General features: G+C 36.8%; 1 protein-coding gene across 4 annotated transcripts in view; it reads left to right on the top strand.

Moving 5' to 3' along the window:
- Sf3b1 (splicing factor 3b subunit 1) overlaps window positions 1–26258 on the top strand; it is a 299209-nt gene that overhangs the window by 107936 nt on the left and 165015 nt on the right. For 3 of the 4 annotated variants that reach the window (XM_090372195.1, XM_090372209.1, XM_090372200.1), the window contains 2 exons: window positions 767–854; window positions 24482–24579. In XM_090372195.1, the coding sequence (XP_090228321.1) occupies window positions 767–854; window positions 24482–24579 (186 nt within the window). Of the gene's footprint in view, window positions 1–766; window positions 855–24481; window positions 24580–25625; window positions 25629–26258 lie in introns of all 4 variants that reach the window. The other variant, XM_090372203.1, reaches the window with a different exon arrangement.

Here is a 26258-nt window from a genome sequence, read left to right as displayed (position 1 = left end):
TAGAGTATGGAGACATTGTGCATACTTTTCAATGTACACATATGGTACATTGAAAAGCATGCAGAGCTTATTTAGTCTCATCTGCCATTCCATACTGTCTTTTTTTTTTTTTTTTGTGTTCCCCGAACCCTGTCCTGAATTTTCAGTATAACTTCCCCACATACACTTTCACCACACCCACAGGTGGGTTGATATACAGGCCTCTTGAATTCTTAATGGGTTCTCTAGATTGTTGAAAGGTTCTTTTTTAGTGACTTTGAGCCTGTAAAATAAGTGACAACATTAAAAGCTTTTACTGCTTGAGGACTTGTTTTTTGGTTAATGACACTGACATGCAGTATAGTGATAATTTTTTTGTTGGTGGATTCAGTTTCTCTCTCTCTTTCTGAAGTTAGTTTTGTTTCTTCAGTTTTTTTTTTTTTTTTTTTTTTTACCAAATAGTACCAGAATATATATTCTTTTTGGCTACTGATCTATTGTTATATGTCCTCATTCTTGCTAAATGTAACATGCTTTTAATGCTATGAGGACAAAGGACTTGATAAACTCAACAAAGGAACCTGACATTATCTTCTTGAAGCATGAACTGTTTTTTAATTTGTTTGACACTTATAGAGGAAGTTTTACGTATACGGTATATTCATTTATGATGATCTTATATTGATTAATTAGTATTATTTTTATTGCTAACAATATGTGTCAATATGCTTAACAGTATATCAAGTGTATATATATCAAATGTAACAGATCTTTTAATATTTTTTAGGTTGAACTGAGGAAAAAACTCACAGAGAAAGCAAAGTCTGGAGATCTTAAGCCAGTAGAAAATGGGGATGCATCAGCAATCAAACCTGGTAAGTACTTTAAATGTGTCTTAAGAATATATTAAATTATTTAAAATCATATATTAAAATATAATGAGAAATTTCTTAGTTCTGTGTTATGCATTTTATGAATATGCCATTCATAAGAAATGAGTTTTGATTGGTGTGTTCCAAGGTTCCCTATCTCTGTTCTATACTCATGAAGTAAAATATTTTCTTATAGAATTTTTTGTAACTAAATCATTTCAACAAATTATATTATTGAGAGAAATCGTAACAGTGAATTTTCTGATATACAGGATTTGAGTAAAAACTTTTGAACATTGCAAAAAATTAATTTTATTCAATGATAAATGTTTACATTTTTAGACCTTTGTGGTCTAGAATTATTTTTGCTAACTTCGTCATCCAAGTCCACCACAAAAATGCAGAATAATGGCTACTTGAAATGTGATGTTCAGAAACTATTTTTTTTGGGGTTTGCATGAGCATATATATAATATATAAAATTTCATTGTAAAGCATTTTCAAAACTCATTAGATATTTTAAATATTATTACAGCAGACTCTCGATTTACCAGGATTGGTTTAACTGGGACAGTTCAAGGCTCCAAATTTAAAAAAAAAAAAAAAAAAAAAAAAAAACCAGAAATCATAAAATTCAAGTAATAATATATTCAAGTAATAGGTATAAACAGATGTTTTGCAAGTTGTAAATAAGTGACAAGAAGCGGCATTATAAGTCATTAATATGACATTAATCTCCTGTCATTGGGAGATTAGTGTACCTATTATCTTGCAACCCCTGCTGTCTTCACACTTGCCGCTCAAAAAAAAAAAAAAAAAAAAAAAAAAGACAAATGTTTAGGTTGTTTTAGTGCGTTGTGTCTCTCCGTCGCACTTCAAAAGGACAAATTTTGTATCATTAAATTATTTCAGGGATGTCAGAAATTTTTTTATAGTAACTTTTTTTGTTTAGAAACTGCGAAAATGATGGGCAAATGCAAGAGTTGTGCTTTCAATTAAACAAAAACTAGAAATTATTCTAAAGTTTGATAACCGTGCATCCGTTAAATCTCTAAAGAACCATTATAATGTTGGTGACCAAAGCATACACGACATTGTAAAAAATAAAGGGAAGCATCGTATTGGACAAGCGAGTAGTGCGTGGTAAGTTCCTTCGTTTTTATCTATTGCCATACCTTTTACTTAGGTTGCTGAACATTTTTCAATATAAGGCCTCCGTAGCCGAGTGGTCAGGAGCAGGAGTGCAGTGGCACATGCTCTTTGAGTATACTGTCAAGCCCCTGACTGCTAAATACGGTCAATCTGCCAACCTGCACTGGACCAGCGTGGTAGATTATGGTCCATTTCCCTCAGCATGAATTGTTGAGGAGGCTTCCATCCTGCAGTGGGTTGATAATGGCTGCAATTTACTTTTTTGCTTTTTATTTATAAATTTTTTATTATTTATTATTATTATTATTAATATCCATATGATGCAAGGAAGCCTAAGGCTTATGCTGCACCAGGAAAAAAAAAAAAAAAAAAAGTTCCCGAGTAACCCTGAGAGAGAAAGAGAGAGAGAGAGAGAGAGAGAGAGAGAGAGAGAGAGAGTGAGTGAGTCAAAAGTAGAAGGGAATCACCAAGAAAGAGAAGAATGATGATATCCAGCTCAGGACCCTGGGTGTGCCAAGCCCATACTCACCAGATGTGAGCCCCTGGGGTTTTTATATCACTCAAGATTTCAGTGAAGGGGACACACATTTCATCATAATACCGTAAAAACCTACAGAATTCCAGCTATCGGTATTATCGCAAATGCAATAAGATCAAGTTTTCTACTCATTTATAATTGAATTGCACAAACAGCCAAGCCCAAAAACCCGGAAAGTACAAATTGTGTTTATTGTTTTATGGCATTGACTTCCAGGAATGTACTTTACTAAAATGTGAGCTTGTGTGTGGTGATAATAGTGAGTTTTTGCCTTAATCCTCTGAAGTTCTTTTCAGAAAGTTTAATTTTGACCGTTATCATGGTGCTAACATAGAGAATAAGTGACAGCGGTACTAGTAAATCTATCAAGAAAAGGAAAGCAATCGAGTTGGATCTGAAAATTAAAATAATAAGGATGTATGAAAATGGCCAAGCATTAACAAGTATCATGCGGAATTCAGATTTGTCAGTGGCAACACTGAGCACAATCATAAAGACAGAATACCAGAAGCAGTGAAGCGATTGGTACCATTGAAGTCAACTATAATAACCAAGTTTTTACAGTACAATAAGGCGCCTCCGTAGCCAGGTGGGAAGGAGCAGCAGTGCATAGCACACGCTTCTTGATTAGACCGGGGTTCGAGCCCGTCACCACCAAATACGGAGGATGCGGAAAGGTCAGGGAATGACCACTGCATATTCCCGGAGCAATATGGCCTTAGTTGCTAATGCTCCTAAAAACCAAATAACAACAACAGTACAATAATGCATTTTTTCCTTCCTTTTATGCTTTCTTTGCTTATCTGCCACTCTGGCTACTTCACCGCTGTCCCTAGATAAAATTTTTAATTGAACTAATTAAAAATATATAATTATTTTTATTCATTCTTTTGAGGATATTATGTGGTTTTTTTTTAATATTGGCATATCAGGGATATAGTAGCAATATTTTATTATTCATTCCCGAGTTACGTAAAACTTGACTTATGTAAGAAGTCCCCGACATACGTAAGAGTATTTCAGTAAATTAATAAGAGGAGTAAACCTCAATATAATTTTTTTTTTTTTTTTTACCATTTATTCCAGAAAATTGAGTCTACTGTATTTGTATGATTGTAATTTGTAGTATTTCTTGAAACTTTCAAAATCCTAAAATCCTGGACAGTGTCTCACAATATCAAACTGTTTCTTTTCTCCCGTACTAACATTTCTACATCTACATATTGTGCAGTCTTTTTTTTTAGTTGAATTCTTATGTTTCATTACAAAGTGAGGATGGACATCTGCATCTGAATTCAGTTATCTTTTATTAGTGTTTTGATTTTGGATATCTACTAACTCATAGGCAACTTCTTTCAAAACTGCTTGTAACAATAGTTCTTTTGAGATGAATCCACCACCTTTATCATCAAGATGAAATGTTCATAATTGAGACTTCTAAAAGGAAGGAAAAACAACTTCTTTTGCAATTCCTTGAGTTTTGACAATGAATAACTAGAAGAGTAATGGTTAGCGCTGTCCAAACTGACCATTATTTGCATCCATATTTCTTGTGTTCTTAAATAGTGATTGGCTTTTCTCCCTCTTTACTTTTCCTGTTGTTACTTCAATTTTGATAATACAGAAAGCATAAGTATAGCTATTTTTTGTCTTTCTGTACTCTTTTCAAAAACCAACAATCCTGTGTTTTTCATTTTTGTTTGTAGTTCAAACAAAATGCTTCTCATCTCTTGATGGTAATTTTCCCAAAATTGCAATTCTGGAGTGTTTCTTTAGGTCATGAAGAATTAGATACAAATATAAAACAAATCGGTGAATAAGTGAAATCTACTACCCTTAATACCGTGAAGCAATTTTTGCATCAAATGAAGCATGTTTTTAATTTGTTTGAATGGCTTAATGGCAAAAGTCAAGCTTTATCATATCAAGCTGCCAGTAGTAGGCTTTCCAAAATATAGTGAAGAGTTGACATTACCCATTTCTTGGCCAGCTAAAATAAACTTTGTTAGATTTTTGTGAGATAACATTTGAATGAAATTCTAATTTTGAAATTAACAGTAGTTTTGTCTAATGCAGTATTTTTTCCTAGAACAAAATAATCAAAACTTTTCATTTAGATAACTGAAAATAAATTTTTTTACTTTAGGTACCCTACTCTGATCCTTCCCCCCCCCCCTTTTTTTTTGTTGCCACCAGAGGTACAGTATTCAAAATATGAGCAGAAAGCTTCTGCTAAATGCATTCTTAATTCTGTTTATTCATTCTTCTGACAAGTAATCCTTTATATTAGTTTTTTTTATTTATTCTCCCATTAACACCAGAAACTGGCTTTGGTTTATTCAAATTCTGAATCAGAAAGTTTTTGACATATTCCCAGTTTCTTTTGTCATAAGGGCTTTTACAAGATGTTGATGCTATGTCTAAATACTTCACTTCTAACTAAAGCATGAGATTTTCTGTGAATATTAATATGAAGAAAAACAAATGCTGCTTGCATAAATGAGCCTAGTTTTTCAAATTGTTTGTGTGAAGTATAAATAGATGGCAATATAGTAATTTTGCCAGCACAGTGGGAAAACAAATTTCTTTCTGCACCAGCAGTCACAGCAGCCAAAATGTTCAGACTGTGTAAGGGTTAATGTTCTTTAATATAATCTCCTGTAACTATACACTTGTTGCATTGTGCATACCACTGATCAAAATATTTTTAAGTCTTCTTTATGTGAATGCTTTTAGTCAGTCCATCATTCTTGATTTTATTTCTTGAATTAATTCATATTGTTTGTTTTGATTATGGTAATAGCCAAAAAGTCACATGGTGTTCAGTTGAATAACATAATGGGGACAATAAGACTGTTTTTGTGATTCAAAAATTTCCTGATGGCAAGTAATATGTGACCCGGGCCATTATTGTAGCAAAGGAGCCACATATTTTGCCATTTTATGGTGGATTGCATCTCAATCACTTTTAAACTTCTTGGTAGTAGGTTGCATTAACAGTGAAACCAGTGACATCTTGTGGAATGCATTTTGATAACGCTATCTCTTTATCAAAAACCCTTCACATATGATTTTGACTCCATGCCTTTTTTATTTATATATACATACAGGGTGGCCACTGAAAGACTGAACAATATAAAACAAAAATAACTTTTTACAAACACGTGTTTTTTTAATTTTTTATTATTTTATTTGGAAATATAATTAATGGATTTTTTTTTTTTAGTATTATGTGTGAAAAACAACATCCCTCAAATGACCACCATTTTCCTGCTCATAAATACAGGCTCTTTCCACAGCATTTTCCATGACCGTACGCAAGGTTTCAGGTCGTAAATGTCGGATTTCGGCTCGAATGTTCTCCTTAAGTTCTTGAATTGTTCGAGGTTTATTTACGTAAACCCGTTCTTTCAAGTAGCCCCACAAAAAGAAGTCTGGAGCCATCAAATCAGGTGAACGCGGAGGCCAAACAAATTCAGCATTTTTTGAAATTATTTGTTCACTGAATATTTCTTGCAGGAGGGCCACGTCGCCCTGGCAGTGTGTGCAGTAGCTCCATCCTGTTGGAACCATACCTCCTGATTATCTTCGACCGCTGGGCTTAAAAAATTTTCAAGCATTGTCCTATACAGGGCCCCGTTGATTCTTTCTGGCTGACTTCCTCATTTTCAAAGAAATAGGGGCTGATAACTCTTTCAGCCATAACACCGCACCAAACAATGCATTTTTGGGGATGCAATTGATGCTGATGTAATTCTCTGGGATTCTCAGTACCCCAAAATCTGCAGTTTTGTTTGTTGATATACCCATTTAAATGAAAATGGGCCTCATCACTCATTATCAAGTTGTTCAAAAAGTTGTTATCTCTGGTGTTGAAAATTCTAGGTGTTGAAAATTGAATGGCGTACTGCAGGTGCTGCTGAGTATCTTGGGGTAGTAAAGCTTGGACCATTTGGATCTTTAATGGAAACATTTTTAAATCCAGTTTCAGAATCTTCTGAAGCGATGTTCTGGCGATGCCTAGTTGAGAAGAGCGACGACGAGAGGCAGATGGATCTTGAAGGACACTCTGCCGTACAGCTTCCACCGCTGCGTCAGTGTGCACAGCATGCTTACGACCTCTTCCCAGAAGATTGCCGACTGATCCAGTTCTTTCAAACCGGGCGATTAGGTTCTGAATCATGTTATCGCTAGGAGATACTCTTACTTTAAAATGTTGCCGGTATTTTCTCTGAGTTTCAATAATTGATCTTTCACTGGAATAGAAAAACCCAATGAGTTTTACTCGTTGCTGGACATCATACGTAGCCATTTTAATCTCCAAGGGATCCTCTATAACCTGTAAAAAAAGAAAATAAAAAAGATTGAAAATGAACAAGTTATGACTTTTTCAAATCTTTCAGTCTTCAGTCTTTCAAATAAACCATGGTGATGATTTGGAACCATTGGAAAGTTTGAATCTTAGATCATATTCATACACCCAAGGCTCATTACTTATATTTTTGTTAAAAATATAGGACCTGGCATGGCTTGCTTGAACAACTTAAATGAAATGAGGACTTGATTCTGTCTTTTATCATGAGTGAGAATGCACAGAATAAACTTGGTGCTTGCTTGCCTCACACCAAAATCCTCAGTTGAAATGATCTGAACCAAACCAAACCAAATGAAGGAGACATCTCTTCAGCAGTTTGTCAAATGGTCAGTTGCCAATGTGATTGAATGATGGTGCAAACATATTAACATAATGATGTTTTGATCATTTAGGATTGTTAATGGCAACCATAAAATTTTCCTTGTGAAACCTTTGGAATTGTTTAAACTGTTTTTATAATCATAGTATCAGCTCTGTAAACTTTAATGAGAATTTCACATTTTCATGACTTTCTAAGTTCACAACAAAATTTAATGTGTGCATGTTGTTCAAATTTTGTGGCTTTTGGTACATGTGAGCTAAACACCATGAACATGGTGTTTAGCTCACGGATTATTATGGGTATATTTCCATATACCCATAATAATAGCTCAAATGAGAAAAACAACTGTTCATCCAAAGCAGCTTTCCACTGGACTGGCATGTAAGAACAAGTTAAAACTTGTTGTATGCATGCTCAAATGATATTGTAAGTCCTTGCCACACACAATCTTTTAGCTTCCACTGTGCATTCAAGAATTATAAGATCATTCACTAAAATTATTGATCAAACCTTGCACATGTTCCAAGGCATCTTATAACCACTATAAATTATTGAAATGGATAACAGTTACATTATTAAAATTACAAACTTTATTACAGCTGGCATGTCAAAATTATTTGCATATACCCATAATCAGAGAATTTGAATATTTCATACACTAAAAATTGAAATATTCTTGAAACATCAGTTGTAAAAGCATTAATTTTAATAATGTAATGCCACTACATTCAACCATAACTGAATATTCTGTGTTAAGCTTGTTGAGCATTTGTCAGTCTCATTATCTTATTTTTATCATACAGATAATATAATTAGATAGTATGAATCAGAGCTGTTCTCCAGAATTTCTGGAGGGTATCATATGGAAGTGTTCTACGCACTATATTGAGGTAAACTCCTCTTATTATTTTACTAATAAGATAATATAATTAAAAATAAGGGGAAATAAAACAGTTTTATAGTAAAGATATCAAGGAACAGTGATCCTGAGATTGGGAAATTCCTCATGTCTCTCTGTTATAACTTTCTTAATCATTAATTTTATAGTAAAGATATCAAGGAACAGTGATCCTGAGATTGAGAAATTCCTCATGTCTTTCTGTAATAACTTTCTTAATCATTAATAATTAACCAATGCTGAACCATTGGCGTGGCACAGTTTCAGCATCATGAGCTAGTAATAGTGCACGAAGCTTATTGGTTGCTGACAGTCAATGATGGATGGGACACACAAGGACACAATGATGTTTTGCAGTCAACCTGAAGATAGGCCTCTTTTCTGCTTTCTAGATTACCCCCCATGAAGACTGAAATGGAAGATAAGAGCTAGTGTGATGTTGACATGAAATACCCAATAATAACAACAGCTTTTGTAATGGGACCTGTTTGTTGGTTGTTTGTAAAGTTGATAAAACTGTAGTTTGATCTTAACCAGCAAGGAACAGGTTAACATTGTGAATATTCTGAATATGAAGGACAGCCATGCCATAATTTACCTTTTGTTTTTAATAGTAAACCGTTTCCCATCTGGTTGGCTTATGCTATGAGAATCAACAAGTGTTGGCAAACATTCAGTTATGTTAGTATTTGCAGATATGTAGTAAAGGGTAGGTAAGGCAAACCCAAGAGATAGTATGGGCACATAGAAACGATTAGAAAAGATAGATTAGCAAAACTGATATTTGAAGCAAAAATTGAAGGGTTAAAAATCTGACAGCAAATAGAAGTGTCAAAACGAGTAGTGAATGGAAGGTTGAAAGGCTGATAGTTCAGATGGACTGATTTGTACTACTATTTGGTAAAACAGATTTGGATTGTGCGCGTTTTTTTTTTTTTTTCCCCTTTGCAATTATTTGTGTTATTTTTATGTAGCATTCTACATAGGTGCATTATGAAATATAATGAAATTTCTTCGAATATAACCTGAAATAATTTTATGAAAATTGAAATACTATTATTTCACTGACCTGCTGTTCATTAACCTTTTTGTGAGAATGCATATATATATATATGTTTCTTTTTATGTGTGGGTCCAAAGGATTATGAACATATGATGTACACTGGTGTTCAGAGAAAGTGCATCACCCCTTAAAATTGTAATTGTCACCTGAATAACGTAAGTATCTTACAGATTTAATCAGGTAAGATTGACATGCATAGGTGATGATGCATCAGCTGTTACTTTCAGCTATATAAGCATGCTCTGCAAGAGTTGCAGTCATTCCTTGCTTGTGTCAGGATGGCGAGTTACGTGCAGTTGACACCACGAAGAAAGAGTGCTATTGTTGCTTTACATGAAGAAGGATGTTCTTCCTGTCATGTTGCTTATAGTGTCTTGTAATCAGTTGACAGTGAGTTGATTTCTTTCCAAATGCAAGAATACTGATTCTGCTGATAGAAAAAAAGGAACCGGACACAAAACTAGTCTCTATGCCAAAACAGGACTGCGTTTTGAAGTGCTTATGCCTTAAAAACCATAAAGCTTCTTCGTCTGAGCTGAAAAGAGAATGGGAAGAACATACAGGATTGGTAGCAAGTGCAGTAACAATCAGAAGACGCTTCTTCAAAAATGGAATTGTAGTCTGTCATCCTAAGAAGAAGCCCCTCCTCCCACAAAAAATGATCCCGATTAATTTGGTGTAAGGAGCATGTCAAATGGAACCCCGAGCAGTGGAAGTCAGTTATTTTCTTGGATGAGAAGAAATTCAACCTGCATGGCTCTGATGGAAGATAAACGATTCGCCGTAGACGTGGGTGAAGAATACCATCCAGTCTGTATGGTGTCTACAGTGAAATTGCCTATCAGCCAAATGATATGGGGGTGCATTTCATATCGCAGAGTAGGTCACCTGCAATTTATAAAAGGTTCCATAAATGCCAATGGATACCTGGCTATACTGGAAGGCAAATTGCTGCCAACCATTAGAGACAATTTCAACCTGCCAAGTAACTGCATCTTTCAGGATGACTCTGCTCCTTGTCATCGGGCGAAAAGTGTAAGTAGGCATTTTCTGTAGTTACTTTAGCTTCATTTCTGCATTAGAGTTTTGACAGTAATGTGTTTACATTTGTTACAGATGAAAACATGGTTGGAAGAACGGTCCATTACAACTCTTAGCTGGCCAGGAAACAGCCCGGACCTGAATCCTATAGAGAACTGTTGGCATCGTGTGGAATCTACAGTTACCAAAAAGAAATCAAAGACCCTTCATGAACTTCAGGAAGCCATAATTCATGTTTGGAACCACAACTATCAGTTGATTATCTTCAGAAATTGATCTTGTCAGTGCCACGACGGTGTGCTGCTTTCATCAAGGACAGAGGCAGTTCAACTAAATATTAGTTTGCACCAGGTGCAAACTAATATTTAGTTGAACTTTCATTTTGTTTTCCATATAAAATGAAGCAAATTGATAGCTTTTCAGCCTTAATTGTCGTGCTTACCAAAACTGTTGTATAAAGGCTGCAAATGCTCATTTTGGAATATTTTGAGAGCACCTCTCAAATATTACTTAGCTTTGCCTTAACTATTAATAAATATGTTTTGTTTATATTTCTATATGTGATGCTAGTCATTAATATAACATACCATCGCAAAAAAGGGTTATAAATGGGAAATTCGTAGGTGATGCACTTTCTTTGAACACCAGTGTATATATGTTTTGAAGGCTATGTCAGTGCAGTATTAACAAATTATCCCTGTTTACACACACAGGGATAATTTGTTAATACTGCACTGACACACTACAGGGATTTGTTAATACATCCCTGAAAACACTACAGGGATGTGCTTCAATCTATTAATTGTGTTTATAATTAATATAACTTTTTTTATGTTTATGATAGTTTTGAAAATTGGCCTAGGTGGACAATACCCCCTTAACAAGATTCAAGATAATGTAGGTTTATGCAAACTGAAAGGGAAGAAATTTTCTTGAATTTGAATCCAGAAGTTGATGAAACTGAATCAAATAATACATGTATAAATGTAGAGAATATTTCTACATAAAAAAAAAATAATATTTAAGAGCATTTATGTATATAGTTTTTCAATAAAATCCCATTAAAAATTAAAGTATCTATTAAAGTAAACAATCTTGGGCAAAAATCGCTGCTACCCGTTCTATTTCATCTCAATTAACAGCTAATCAAAACCCTCATTTCCCCAGGACACCCTTTCAAATTAAGAGCCACCCTGCCAATATCAAGGAAAAGTGTCAGATTAGGATTGGTACCTCCACGTCCTCTATTCTGAAATCGATGAGCATGCCTTCCACCTCCCAGCACAGAAGTCTTTTTATTTCCCGACTGGGGCCACTGACAACTGCTGAGGAAATTGAGGCTGCATGAGTAAAGAACTGCATACCAAAGTATCTGCAAATTTACTCAAGAAAACGCAAAATTACTCGTCCTTTAGAGTAGTTTGCGAAAGTCGGGCATTCAGATCTGTTGCATCCACATCTGTATGGCCAGTTGGCACTTTAATCAGGCCTTTTTATGAACCGAAAGACCCATAACCATCCACTTCATCTTATGAGCAAAACCGAAAGACGACACAGCTCCCCCCTGCATGACTAACAAATTGTGAAACTACACTAGTGTCTCTCGACTGTCGAAAACCACTGCACCACATGTCCAGCTCCAATCACTTTCTTGCCCCAGCTACTGCTTATAAACATACCGATATGACACCACATAACCCTGCTTTTCAATCACTTTCAATTAACAGGATAATTTCCACAAAGCCTAATCTGTTGAGGTGTTCAAAACAATCTACAAATAGATCAGCACTTATAAAAATTCCCTTTCAACTCACCCTGAGAATTTTCTACCAAAATGTCCGGAGTCTCCGAAATAAGCTTGAAACCCTCGAACAACTCTTGTTGTCCAACAGCATGGATGTAATCTGTCTATCAGAAACATGGCTTCAACCTGACCAGGAGTCAATAGCCTATGCTCCGGCCGCTGGATTTTCATCGTTCTTCACATCAAGATCTCAATCTAGAGGTGGCGGTGTTGCCATCTTCGTCAAAGATTCCAACCTGAAATTTGTGCACGTCACATCTAGCAACTCCTTATTTTATGAAGCAATACTCGTGACTGTGAAGCTTAATGCCAGTTTAATCGATTTAACGGCAATCTACGTACCCCCAGCTCCAGATACTGCAACAGTTGACGATGCTACCGGCTGGATAATGAGTAAGTTACACCCTTCTGCTACGCACATACTGTGCGGCGATTTTAATCTTCCACCCCACCTGAGCCCTCTCTTTCAACGACTAATGAACAATCTCTCTCCATTAAAGTTGACGATTATCAATGAGGAGCCAACGAGAGCACCAATCGCCTTGACTTGATTCTATGTTCTGGAATTTGCAGAGTCGACATTCCACCAGAAACGTCCTTCAATTCAGATCACGACCCAATTGCATTACTTCTTGTTCTGCCTATGCCCAACTTCAATTGCCATAATACTGTTGAAAAGAAAATCATATTCTCTCCGAATTTTCTGGATCCAAAAAAGTGCCTCGAGGCAGCGCAGTCTATTCCATGGCATGTGCTTGATGGATGTGACCCAATCCTCGCAGTTGATCTAATCACTAGATGGATAAATACAGTCACCCTCTATGCATCAGCAAAAACCCTACACATTTCTCCAAGAACTAGAGCTTGGTGGACCAAAGATCTAGCGTGCAGTTTCCACAACAAACAGTATCTTCACAGGCAGTGGAAAATCTCTGGCACAACCCAAGATCGAATCCTATACTCCAGAGCAAGAGCTATGTTCAACAGACTCAAGGCATCAGCATTAAAGAGAGACACTGATGCTACCTTGTCTAAAGGAAAAGCGCCATACTCATCAAGACACAGTCGCATTAATTCAAATCTTGATCTAGATAACTGGATGGACTACATTTCAAGATTCAATACCAATTCCGCCTCTGCTGAAATTCCTCTCCAAAACTCCCAATTTGCTCCTACTGATGACCTTTCCATAATTTCCATCACAAGACAGCAACTGATATATGCTATTAACTCCCTGCGACCATCTAGTACCGCAGGCCGTGATAAGATACCTCATTTCATAATTAAATGCCTTAGCCCCTATATTCTAGATGCATTACTCTCAATCTACAACTCTATTCTTTCCACACGAGTTTTCCCTGCTCAGTGGAATGAATACTCTGTGAGGCCACTGCCTAAGGTCAAAGCACCAACAAGCCTAAAAGATTTCAGACCAATCTCAACTTCTTCCACCCTCCTCAAACTTCTAGAAAAGGTACTCCTTCCGGCATTAAACAAACAGCTGATGCCACAGAAGCCGAAACAGTTCCATTTCGCAGTCGAAAATAGATCCACCATAACAAACCTCATGGCCGCACAGACATCAATTCTTCAAGCCTTCGAAACTAAATCTGAATTAGCTATAGTGTACGCTGACATTGAAGCTGCTTTTGACAGCCTAGATGTCACAGCCCTTCTCAGACTCCTGCAATTCTTCTTCAGGATTAATGGAGACCTACTAGCTTTCCTCACCGCCTTATTGAAGAATAGAAGTGACCACCTCACTTTGAAGAAAACCCACTTTACAAGAAAAATTAATGCAGAAGTCCCTCAAGGTGGTGGCCTGTCTGGCCTTCTCTTCTCAGCGATTCTGATTCCTTTCATGAGTCATCGTGATGATGCTCTAATATATGCCGACGATATAAAGTTTCTTACCTTAATCCCACCGTCTGCAAACCCAATGGAAATTACGTCTTCCATCACAGAGAACATGACCACTCTTTCAACTTACTTGAAGATGTTTGGATTAAACCTTAACCCGTCAAAATCTGCAATAATGACTTATTCATTGAAACAGCAACCAACAATAATTCAACCTTCAGTTTTAGGTACTCTAATTCCAGTGGTTACCTGCCATAAAGATCTCGGGGTATATTTTGATCCGAAGCTGAAATTTAGTGATCACACAGAATACCTCCGGAAGCGTTTTAACATCCTACGCTGGAAAGCGAAACAACACTTACTTCATTCCAACGATGCCGCAACCACTACCAGATATCTTCAAGCCACTGTTTATCCGGCTATTTTATATGCTGCTGAAATTTGGGCATCTGCGTCGCCTTCACTTCAAAAACCGGTGTTCTCGTGTGAATACTGGACCCTGAAATGGGCCACAAATAAGCATCGTCGACCCCCTCAATTGAGAACAACTGACATGGCTGAGCAGCTAAATGTACCCAGGATCCCAAGGTTAATTGACAGCAGGCGTTTAATGACTTCAGTAAAAATGTACACAGGAGTAATAAACGCCCCAAACATCTGGGATTTCTGTCAGTGGCACAATCCTACGCCATCCTTGAGGTCAGAGCCCACACTAATCCTCAAATACAACCGGTTGAAACTGTGTAGTCGGTTCCTACCTGCCCAGGCACTGCTCCGTCTTGGAGTCGACCTTCAGAAATTAGCTACCGACTACAAATACCGTCACATGCTCCTCGAGTGGATTCCATCTGTGGAACTAGGATAATTTCCTCCATATGACGTTTAGTCCTCATTTTTCATTATTATAATTTACATGTTTTTAACTCATAATTTCCATGTAACGATATTTTTTTTTCCCTTTTTGCGAATTAATTTCATTTATAATGTAAAACTCCTGGCCATATCGCCGTGTTGAGTATTATTGTCTCTAGTACATGTCCTGTACTTATTAGCAATAAACCCCCGCTATTCGTGGTATCTGTATTCGCGGTCGCTGATTTAACATAAAATGAAACCTAAAAAATTGTGAATTTTAAAGTGCCATGAACATTTTCCGCCATAAAAAAGCATGGGCTTGGTTAAACTTAACTTTCCCGGTCAAAACAGCGCTCAGTGGGTGGGGGGAGAGGGAGTGACAAAATCGCGAGCGTCGATGTTTCTCGCTAATCCTTGTTCAATATGTGTTATGCGCTTGTCGTGGAAGGTTTCTTCGTTTGCTTTTAATTTATATGCTTATAAATTGAATAAATTTATCAATTTATAAACATTTTAAATCTACTGTTTTAAATTTATTAATTTAAAACGGTAGATTTATCACAAAAGTGATAAATCTACCATTTTGCAGTGTAAAACACACTTTTTCGAACATGTTAACGGAAGAAAGTGACTTTATTTGGACAAGTTCTTTCTAACCCATACAAAAATATGGCTACGAATAACGAGGGAAATGTGAAAAGATCAAAGAAGGTGATGACATTAGCGAATAAAATTGAGTTATTAGACAAAATTTCTAATGGTGAAAGTGTCTTCTCAGTGGCAAAACATTATAAAATCAATGAGTCAACGGTACGATCAATCATCAAGAAATTGGAAGAAAAAATCCGCCGTAGTGTCCGTGAAAACGCGCTAATTGCTTCAAAAATTTGCTCTGTAACTCGTGATTTTTCTAATTTCTATTAAATTAGAAAAAATGGAAAAAGCTTTAAATCTGTGGATAGAAGACCGAACTCAAAATAAAATTCCGTTAAGTTCACTCATCATTCGTGAAAAGGCAAAACTTCTTCATCAACACTTTAGCAAAACTGGTGATAACACTGGCGGGATAAGTTTTAGCTAGCAAAGTCGCTGGTTTGAAAGAAAGATTTGTTTGAAATTTCTAATAAATATTACATTTAATATTAAATTGTTTCTTATTTTCATTTCGATGCCATATGCTTGCATTTCACTATGTTCTGTCTATGTACATTGTCATATTATGAAGGTACATATAATACATACATAGACAAAATTTTAGACTAGTTTTTCTTATATATTTGATACTTTGGAACTGAACCCCATTATTACTATGAGAGCCATAACTCAGTATTCATATTTTCGGCATTCGCGGCATTTCTCAGGAACGTAACCCCTGCGAATAGCAGGGGTTTACTGTACATACTAAAATAAATAATGTAGAGAGAGAAAGAGAGAGAGAGATTTTCAAGTTAAAATGGTTTAATTCAGATGGATTTTTTTTAATCTTTCATCTTTAAGCTTTGCTTGGCACAGTAGTAGCAAAAACAAGAGAAAAGCTCCTGAAGCACTTTCATGGTTATGTATACAAAAAATATATTTAATTCCCTGCATCCAAGGTAAAATTTTATGACTAATCAAATGTATATTTTCAAAGCTGTATCTACCCACACATTGGCTTCCTCTCAGCTCTAAAGTAACATGAAACTAGTCCATGGTTCACACAAGCAGTCTATGACTAGCATGTGCAGTTGTAATTAGGAAGACGTAGTTAAGAGCAATGTTATGAAGTTTAGAGAATGAACAACAGTGCTAGAAGAGAGAAGTGTCAACCCCCCCCCCCCTTTTTTTGTACAGATTACAAGTATTAGACAGCAAATAATATTCCAAAATATGGATACTTTCTCTTTAGAGAGGGTATGTGCAATTATAAATAATAAACAACACTACATTATGTTTTAATGTACAGCCCTTATGCATGACTATTGTCCTACCAAAATGAAACTCTCTCTGCTCTGAAGTACATTTATCATCATTCTCTTCAAATTGAGTGCGAATGTTCAGGCACTTGAAGGTGCACACTACCTGTGTTGGGAAATTTCACGTTTTGGATTGTTAGTGGTTTTCTCTCTCTCTCTGGTGTAAACAATTTGGTGTTTATAACATTTCGACTGCAATATAATGAGTTATAACGCTTCAACTGCAATATGTTCATAGTTACATCCACAATCTTCTTGAAGTATATTACACAAATACAGCTATTCTGTAACTTGTACAATAGCTGAAGCAAGCATGTCCAACTGACAAAGCACTGAGTCAAGAATACTGTAGGTTTACCGAGCTGTCTAATCATGGCGAATAGATTACACTTACGTTGAGGCCAGTAGTAGGTCGAGTTTGGAATTGTCCTTAGGAAGACCAAATTGTTTTTAATGCAGCTGTTAATGTATTCTTTGAATTGAACTTGTTCGTGGATCAGTTTGTATCTTCACCTATGTATTTGAAAGCTACTGTCAAAGAGTCTCGTTCTCAATTTCACTATCTTCATTGCTACGTAAAGGAGATGATGTGGAGTAACACCGCATTGGTCAGATTGTCTGAGCTCGCTTGTTGCCATCATGAACAGTCACATGTAAATTCTCTCAGAACGTTCTGAATTGTCCAAGATAAATGCTGGGAAAGGAAGTTCCTCTGTGTCTCATCAAACAGTAAGCTCTGCAGTATGTTGGTTTCTCCTGGGGTGATTTTAAGATATTTATTGTTGCTCCACAACAGTGTTTGCTGTTGGGCGTGAGACTTCTTCGATTGGAACCACTTCGCTTATGTCTTCTTTAGTCAAATTAATTTCCATGTGACTATCATCAAAGAATGACTGATCTATCTTGATTTGATGTAATCGATAGAGAGACATGTTGACCAAATACTGAAGCCATGCTTTAACCACTCACTTTCTTACTAACCAATCAAATAGCTGGACTTGGATATGCATGTTTATACAGTGCTTATCGTCAATTTCCCTTGACAAGCGATGCACCAGCGTTTCCCAAACATTTTTAGTCACGGAACACTTTTGATCTCACAACATATTCACAGAGCACTTACGAAACACAAGTTTAGCGAGAGCCGAAGAACTGTTGCTAATATTTTATCATATGGCGCACTGTGCATCTGGAGCATCTTTATTTCCAACACATGTAAAGCCGAAATTCAAATAACTGTCATTATACTTTCGTTTTGGTCTGTTTTTTCACTTTGGATTTTTGGGGAACAAAAGGCTGCAATTGTCCATCCTCACTTTGAAGAGTGACAATATTGTGTTCGTTTTCATCAACCACAGTTTCACTACTAGAAGTACTTTGCTTCTCGTTTTAAAGTTCCTTTTTTTCACCCACAAATCCATGGTCACATATTTTAATAATAATATTTCGAAATACTAGTAATTATCAAAAAAAATTTATACAAGGAAGTGAGTTTAGTTATGATATCGGTTCACTTCCTCCTCTCCTTCAACCCATGTACTCCACGCTAAATTGCATACAAATAGCAAACTAAATCACCACATTGCTACTTTTTCTTAAGTGTCATTACCTCTATGCAAAGCCTGCCAAAATAAAGTGTTCCGTGGTTTGTTTGATAATGGGCCTGACGTAGCCGAGTGATCAGGAGCGAGAGTGCATAGCATGTGTTCCTTGAGTGTACCGGGGTTCAAGCCCATGACTACTAAATACGATAAATATTTGTATTGATGATTTATTGTAAACTTTACTGACTTGGTTGTTGTGTCGGAGTATAAACAGGAAATTTTATCTATGCCAGTATATTAATAACTGAAAAAAAATTATGTTAAATATTATAATGATACAAAAGTGGTGTATGCTACAAATATGCAAAATTTATTTTTTTAATTATCAATTACAATTTTTCATGGAACGCTAGTGTTCCACAGAACACAGTTTGAGAAATGCTGCGATGGACCATTGTGTGGACTGAAATAGGCACATTGATCACTTGGCCCAGAATGCCGTATTGTCTGTGTGTGTCTCAGGCACCTTTATCTGCATAAACAGTAAGTGAGGAGAAATGAGCCTCTGTCTGTAAATCAACTTTGTTAAATGCAATGGAATTTCTGGGTACACAAAAGCTGTTCAACTTAGATAGCGCTGGAATGGTGTTCTTAAGTGATCCTCTACAGCTGTTACACACAAGTATCCTGTCAGTGCAAACATTGGGAAATGCAGTGTGTATCAATGATGTATTTTTAGCAGCTGGTTTCTATGTGTCGTTTATGAACCATAGACGATCGCAAATGTAGCCTACAGAACAGAAATCATTTTTCATAAACCTCCTTTCACACTCTTGATGAGCATTCTTATGTAAATAGTAGTCGGTGTAAGGGAAAAGGAGCTTGATCATTTAAACTCAATTGCTCTGCAATTGGAGAAATGGTCCGTTGTAAGTAATTAATACTCACTTCGGGTACATCATTGTTAGATGGAGCAGCGGCATTCCTGGTTGAAGGAACTGCTAAATCCAATGCTTGATTTTCTGTTTGTTGTTTAAGCAATCTTATAGTCTTTTTCATTCTCTCACAATAATTGCTACCTTTGTCTTTATTTTCTTAGCTCTTGTTGCTTTCATTCTCACTTGATACTCTTGAGAATACTCTGCACTTGACTTCGGCTTGAACACCTTTTCCAAAATTATTGATGTGAAAACTTTTATAGTGGTACGTAACAGTTTGTTTGTTATTTGGTTTTTAGGAGCATTAGCAACTAAGGTCATATTGCTCCAGGGATATGCGGTGGTCATTCCCTGATCTTTCCGCATCCTCCGTATTTGGTGGTGATGGGCTCGAATCCCGGTCTAATCAAGAAGCGTGTGCTACACACTGCTGCTCCTGCCCACCTGGCTACGGAGGTGCCAAACGTAACAGGAGAATGTAACAAAAATGTGAGACAAAAAGAAATTGCAGAAAAATATTTATATTGTTGCAGTCATATGACAAATACCTGTATTGTTGCAATCGTACAGTTCAACAGATGGCTACAATCAAATGGGTAATTAAGATATTGGCTTGGATTTTGTTAACCTGTTCCAAGCCCAAGGATGTTTTCACATAAAATAGAACATCTTTCGTGTGTACCTTGTACATACTTTTTTTTTTTTTATTATTATTATTATTATTATTATTGTTTTTTTAATGCAGTTCAACAAAATTCACACAAATGCCATTTGAATTTTGTAAATTAGACGGCCAGAACTTGAGATATTGTACTGGTCACGAAAAATGCATCAGGCACTTTAATCACACTACTAGAGAGTGCTAGGCACAGACTATTGGTGGGAGCGTGGGAAGTGCCTCTGGTGGAAGTTGCAGATGACATCACTTCTGTGACACATTTTTCATAACCAATCACATTTACTCGTTGAACGTTTTGTAATGCCCCAAGGATGTTTCACATCAAAAAACCATTCCCACATAACCAGCCCACCCCTCCGACCCAATAATTTGTCTAGTTCTTCCTTGAATTTATTCGAACTACCCACTTCCACAACATCAGATGGAAGCGTCTTTTAACAGTTGACTACCTGCTGGCTGAAGTAAACTTCCATACATCTGCTTTGTCACCATCCTTCCTTGATATGAATTTATGCCCCTCATGTATAGTATGAGCAAGAAGAAGAAGAATGCCATCGGCATTGAGCTTGCTCAGTCCTTAAACACCTCAGTCAAATCGCCTCACAGATGCCTAGGTTCCAGACATTGCAGTTTGCAGAACTGTAGCATTTCTTGGTAAGACCACCCTTTTGCTCCCTCCACTAATATTGTTGCTCTTCTCTGCACCCATTCCAGTAGATCTGTATCTTCCTAAAATGACCTGTATGTACTCAAAGTGCAGCCTAACCATTGCCTTGTACAGTGTACAATCACCTCCTTATTCCTGCTACCAGAGTTCCAGTATATCATTGACAAACTCCATGACCTGGCCTGGCGGCTTGTCTGCAATACTCAGAGGACTTCATATCTGACTGTAATTACTCCCAGGTATTTTTCATTGTCCACTACACTGAGTAAAGTACCACACAGTTGGTACGTTAATCTGGGATTATTGCTACCCATATGCAGTACCTTACATTTGTCAATATTAAACTTCAAATGCTGTTTCTCAGCTCATCTTCCTTTTTATATATAGAGTCCAATTCTACCCGAAGCCACCTTCATATGATCCAAACTGTTAGAACATCCATGTATTTTTCACAGCTTAGACTGCAAATGGTATTGACTGATTGAAATTATTACTTATACGAGAAAATATTTCATTAAGAGAGGTCAGAAAGGATTTTTGCATGCTCAAACCAGTTGTTTGATAAAGTGAATGTGTAGAATGTTGTTGTTCCACAGACTTGTCAAGTTCTTTGAGTTGAAACGTCATTATTTGTTTTAACATGTGTAGAACATGAAACTCAAGTAAAGCAATTTTGCAAAACAGTAGACCCACACGTTTATGATTCAATAAACTTCATTAATTAGCCAAAAATTATGTAAGTTAGTGTATTTAATTTATGTTTAGTTGTATTAGTTATTTCTATTTGTCTTTCACACAACATATTAGAAAACCAAAATTAACAAGCAAAAACTGTTCCTCACCCAGGGAAGTCCAGGGAAGGAATTTATATCTTTATCATGATAAAGATATAAATTCCCATACCAGGAATTCCTGGTATGGAATTTATATCTTGATAAATAAGCTTTTATGTTTACATAGCAATTATTTATGAAGATAACTATGCAAGAAGGTTGGATAACCATGAACAAATGGAAGAAATAACCTACTAGATAGTCAAAAAGTTTTGAACTTTGTATCAGCTGCCAGTGGATGCAATGCCTGTGCACATCTCTGCATGTCTGTGAAGTGGGAGACATGTATGGATACACAGCCAGTGACAGGTTTAGGCATACCTGTGCAGTCATTTCACAAGCACTATGAAAGATAGCTGTGTGTATTCTTGATCACAAATGCCCTTAATTGGTCATTGACTTGGTATATCTCTTTATGTCCTCACAATTATAGTGTAGGTTTTCCCAGGAATGTATCCTACATCAGATATTTCATAAACATCAACATCTATTACGTTAATGCAAATGGACCTTTGCTCATAATTAAAAAACAATCAACAGTGCATTACTTGTTTTTTTTTTTTACTTGTTATTATCATCAATGGCATCATGGTTGATATGATGCAACGTTGTTTGCCACTCTTTTAGAGAGGTCTGGTTGGGTTTGATTCCTGTTGATGATTGGAGGAATTTCTAAAGTTTTCCTCAATTGTGGCTGCTATAGCACAATCTGGTGGGGGGGGGGGGGGTATAGTTTTTCCTCTGAATTATTCTTTGCTTTTCTCTGTAAGTTATTACAGGTTTTTCAGTCCAAACAACATGCATATAACCTGTGAATACATTTGTAAAGACGACATATATATGGATATGAGTGATAAACTCCGATGCCATAAAATAATGATTTGAATTTGTACCTATTAGTGTTATTCTTTTCACTTATGCCATATTGCCTAAAGCATCAGTCCACTAAGAGAAAAGATGGTGGTTGTTCATGAATCAGATCAGATGCAGTTGTTAGATATTAACATGCCTTTGGCCAGAAAAACAATGTCTTTGTTGATCCACCAATTTACGACAACTGTCTCAAATGTTTTCCCGTTTCTCCAACAGAACAGTTTTGTTTTTTCAATTAGGAAAGGGATGCCAGCCTCTGTGGATAAACCATTGCATTTTTCCAATTTGTCAAACAGCGGTATTTCTTTGAGCTCAGTGTGTGACTTTAAATTGGTCAGTCCATCAGTGTCACATTATTCTTCTGAAACTAGGTCGTCTCATATCAAGCTTCGTAATGTGCCGGTATATCTTTTTATATACCGGCACATTACAAAGCCGGCAACTACACCTGTGTTAAACCTCTTTAATGATACTTTAGCAATTTGAGGTGCAGTTTTCAGGATTATACAATGCACACTCATGACACAAAACATTATGGCCACCTGTCTAATAGAAATTTTGCGCCACCTTTTTCCACGATAACAGCTTGCACCTGGCATGGCATCAACTCCACAAGACTGTGGAAGGTATCCTCATGTATCTTGGACCATCTAGATAGAAGGACATCCTGCAGTTCAGCAATGGAATGAGTCCACTTGTGTGGACTGGCAACTGCTGCGTTCCACTGCATCCCACAAATGTTCATTGGGGTTGATTTCAGGGGAATTTGGCAGCCAGGGGAGCACACAAAATGCTTGGGCATGATCCTTGAACTATTCCTGCACAATGTGAGCCTTGTGATACAGGGAGTTGTCTTATTGAAAGAGTCTAGTGCCATCTGGATACACGGGCACCATATAGGTCAAAACTTGATCCAAAACAATGCCAAGGTAAGATCTGGTAGTGCAGGTGGCCGACCGGGCTAGCCGAGTGGGTAAAGTACCTGCCCGGCAACCCAAAGGTCGCGGGTTCGATTCCCGCCTCGGGCTTGGATCAAAAGTACTGCAAAAACCTTGGGAGGTGCAATATGGCCACAGAAGCCGATGCGCCAACAACTTCAAAATCAAAATCAAATCAGTGCAGGTGTGTTCAGTGGGAATGAGAACACCCAGTGATGTCGAACCTAGATTCATCAAACAAGTTGACTCTTTTGCAGTCATCCAAAGTCCAGGAATGGTGCTTTTGTGCCCACTGCAGGCAGAGGTGTCTTATGGTCAGTCAACATGAGCACATGAACAGGTCATTTACTCTGCAGGTCTATCCACAAGATCTGCTGCATGGTGGTGCACTTGGAAACATTTATCTCTGTGTCCTGGTTGTAGTCTACTGTTCATTGAGGGATCCTGAGTCTTCTGTTCTCCCAGACAGCATGTGCTAACCACTGTTCACTTTGTCGACCAGTGGTGGCTCCCTCTCCCAGCACACTTTGTGATTGTGTGTTCCTCTTTGGACCGTTCTTGTCACACCTTTCTTGTGGCAGCCCTTGAACTGCCAACAATGCCTGTGGTTGCTGAGATGCTCATCCCCAACTTCCTAGCGGTACAAATCATTCCCTGTTCAGACTCCATGAGATCCTTTCCTATCCCCATTGCCCAGGCTTCATACTGACAAATCAACGGGCGGTCATAATGGTTTTACTCATGAATGTACTTTCCAGAGATCTGTTGTTGAAATGCAGTCTTGTTGGTTGCTGTTCAACTTTGAAATGTTGAGAAGCTCTAAAACCCAGTATATTCAAAGTTTTGCCCTGTCATATGCCAAGATGTTCATGTGTGGTGAGCGCATTTTTGTTGTACATCAATTAAAACTAACATGTCTACCCTCTGCAGTTTAATTTTTACTTCTGTGCTACTATTCTGCCCTCTACAACATTTAAGTAACTAACAAGTTACTTATAATATGCTTATCAATTAGTATACTAATACATTTGTAACATTTGTCCATCTGTCTGTCTAAATGAAATTAACATTGCATGCTCTTACTGTTCTTTGTGGCTGTCTAGGCTGTCATATGGTGTTTTTGTGTACACTATTAACCAGCAATTATTGGAACTGATTTGGTATTACTAGTAATCAGCTATCACTAAATTAGAAAAGAAATCCCATTGTAATACTATTTATTGTGCCTGAAGGTAACTTACAAATATATTGACATATACAGATTCTTCAAAATATATAGTTTTGTGTCCTTGTAGCAAAGCGAAGACGATGGGATCAACCTGCTGGAGATGAAACGCCAGCAACTCCATCAACACCTTCAAAGAAGAAGGCATCTAGTTGGGATGTAGCTGAGGTAAGTGAAATTATTTTTGAATTGTACAGATAATAAAACTTCTTGATCAGGTTCCATTTATAGTAAAATCTTGTTAATTTGAAGTTTAAGGAGAAAAATACATCTGTTTTATTTTAAACACACTTGAAGTATTCATACAAGATAAGAACATCAATATTTAAAGAGAAATTTTTAGTCAGATACTCTTCTTAACACACACCAAATTTGTTTACAGATAAAGGAATCACTAGGTGGCAGTGATCACAGTGTACTGATGTGGGATTTAAGATGTAACTATCATCAGAGGTAAAGGGAAGGGTTTTTGCTTTCGTAAAGGCGACTACAGTGGTCTCAGAGATTTTTTTAGGTTCTCTACAGTGGGACCAACTGATGATGTTATGAACAGCAAATTCTAAATGGGAAGCATTCAAGGAAGTAATTTTGGAAGCCACTAGGCTTTTTGCTCTAACAAAGAAATACTGCTCGAGGTTTAGGCCCAAATGGATGTCAGATGAACTAATGAGACTCTTGGCAGAGAATAAAAATGCATGGAATGCACATAAATTGTCAGGTGACAATTTATGTGCATTCCATGCCTATGGTAGATACAAGCTAGTCTCTAATCAAGTCACAAAGGAGGTTAGGCAAGCAAAGGCAGATTATGAAAAATCTTTGTCAAAGGATGCAAAGAAAAACAGCAAAGACTTCTTTACTTATATAAACTCTAAAAGGAAGAGGATGAATCAGATTGGTTCACTTGATGTGAATGGATTGACTGTAGATGATAATTTTCAGATAACTGCCAAACTAAATGAGTATTTTGCATCTACATTCACACATGAGGAGTTATTCAAGGAGGAGAGGGCCAGATGTTTATCAAACTCTAACAGGGAGTTAAATGATTTTGTAATGACTGAGAGAAAAGTGGGGGAGAAATTGTTGGAGTTAAACATAAGAAAGCACCTGTGGTAGATGGGATCTATCCAGTTATATTAAAGGTGGTGTCAAAGGAAGTAATCAAACCCTTAGCCATAATTATGAGCGCATTCTTGGACTCGGGGGGGGAGTCCGTGGAGTCCCCACGGACTCTAGATGTGCAAATGTATCTCCAATTCACAATTCCAATTCTCCTGTTAGTTTGACTTCTGTTCCAGGGAAAATAATGAAGTCACTGGTTAAAGAAGCATTGCAAGATAATTTAGACAAGATAGCAGTAATAATTCAGACACAGCATGGGTTTGTCAAGGGGAAGTCTTGTGTGACCAATTTGATTGGATACTATGATGTGGTCACAAAGGAACTGGATGCAAAAAATAATTTTGATATCATATACTTGGATTTCAGGAAAGGTTTTGATACTGTTACACATGAAAGACTACTGTACATATTAGAGCAGTATGGCATTAAGGTCAAGTTGCTACAATGGATAAAAGGATGGTTGAGTGGTAGAAGACAGAGTGATAATCAATGGGTACTGCTCTATATGGACTAATGTTATTAGTGGTGTCCCTCAGGGTTTGGTGTTAGGCCCATTGTCATTTTGTTATTTATCTATGATATTGATGAAGGTATATCAGAATTAATGTCAAAGTTTGCAGATGATACAAAGGTTGGCAGGGTTGTTAATAACAGTAATGACAGTATGCTGCTGCAACAGGATCTGAAAAAGTTAGGTAGATGGACTGAGAAGTGGCAGCTGA

Source organism: Mastigoproctus giganteus, chromosome 1 (assembly GCF_048544385.1).
Source record: "Mastigoproctus giganteus isolate SK-2022 chromosome 1, ASM4854438v1, whole genome shotgun sequence".
Taxonomy (NCBI): Eukaryota; Metazoa; Arthropoda; class Arachnida; order Uropygi; family Thelyphonidae; genus Mastigoproctus; species Mastigoproctus giganteus.
The sequence above is the reverse complement of the archived record's forward strand: the minus strand, read 5'-3'. Positions and strand labels throughout refer to the sequence as shown.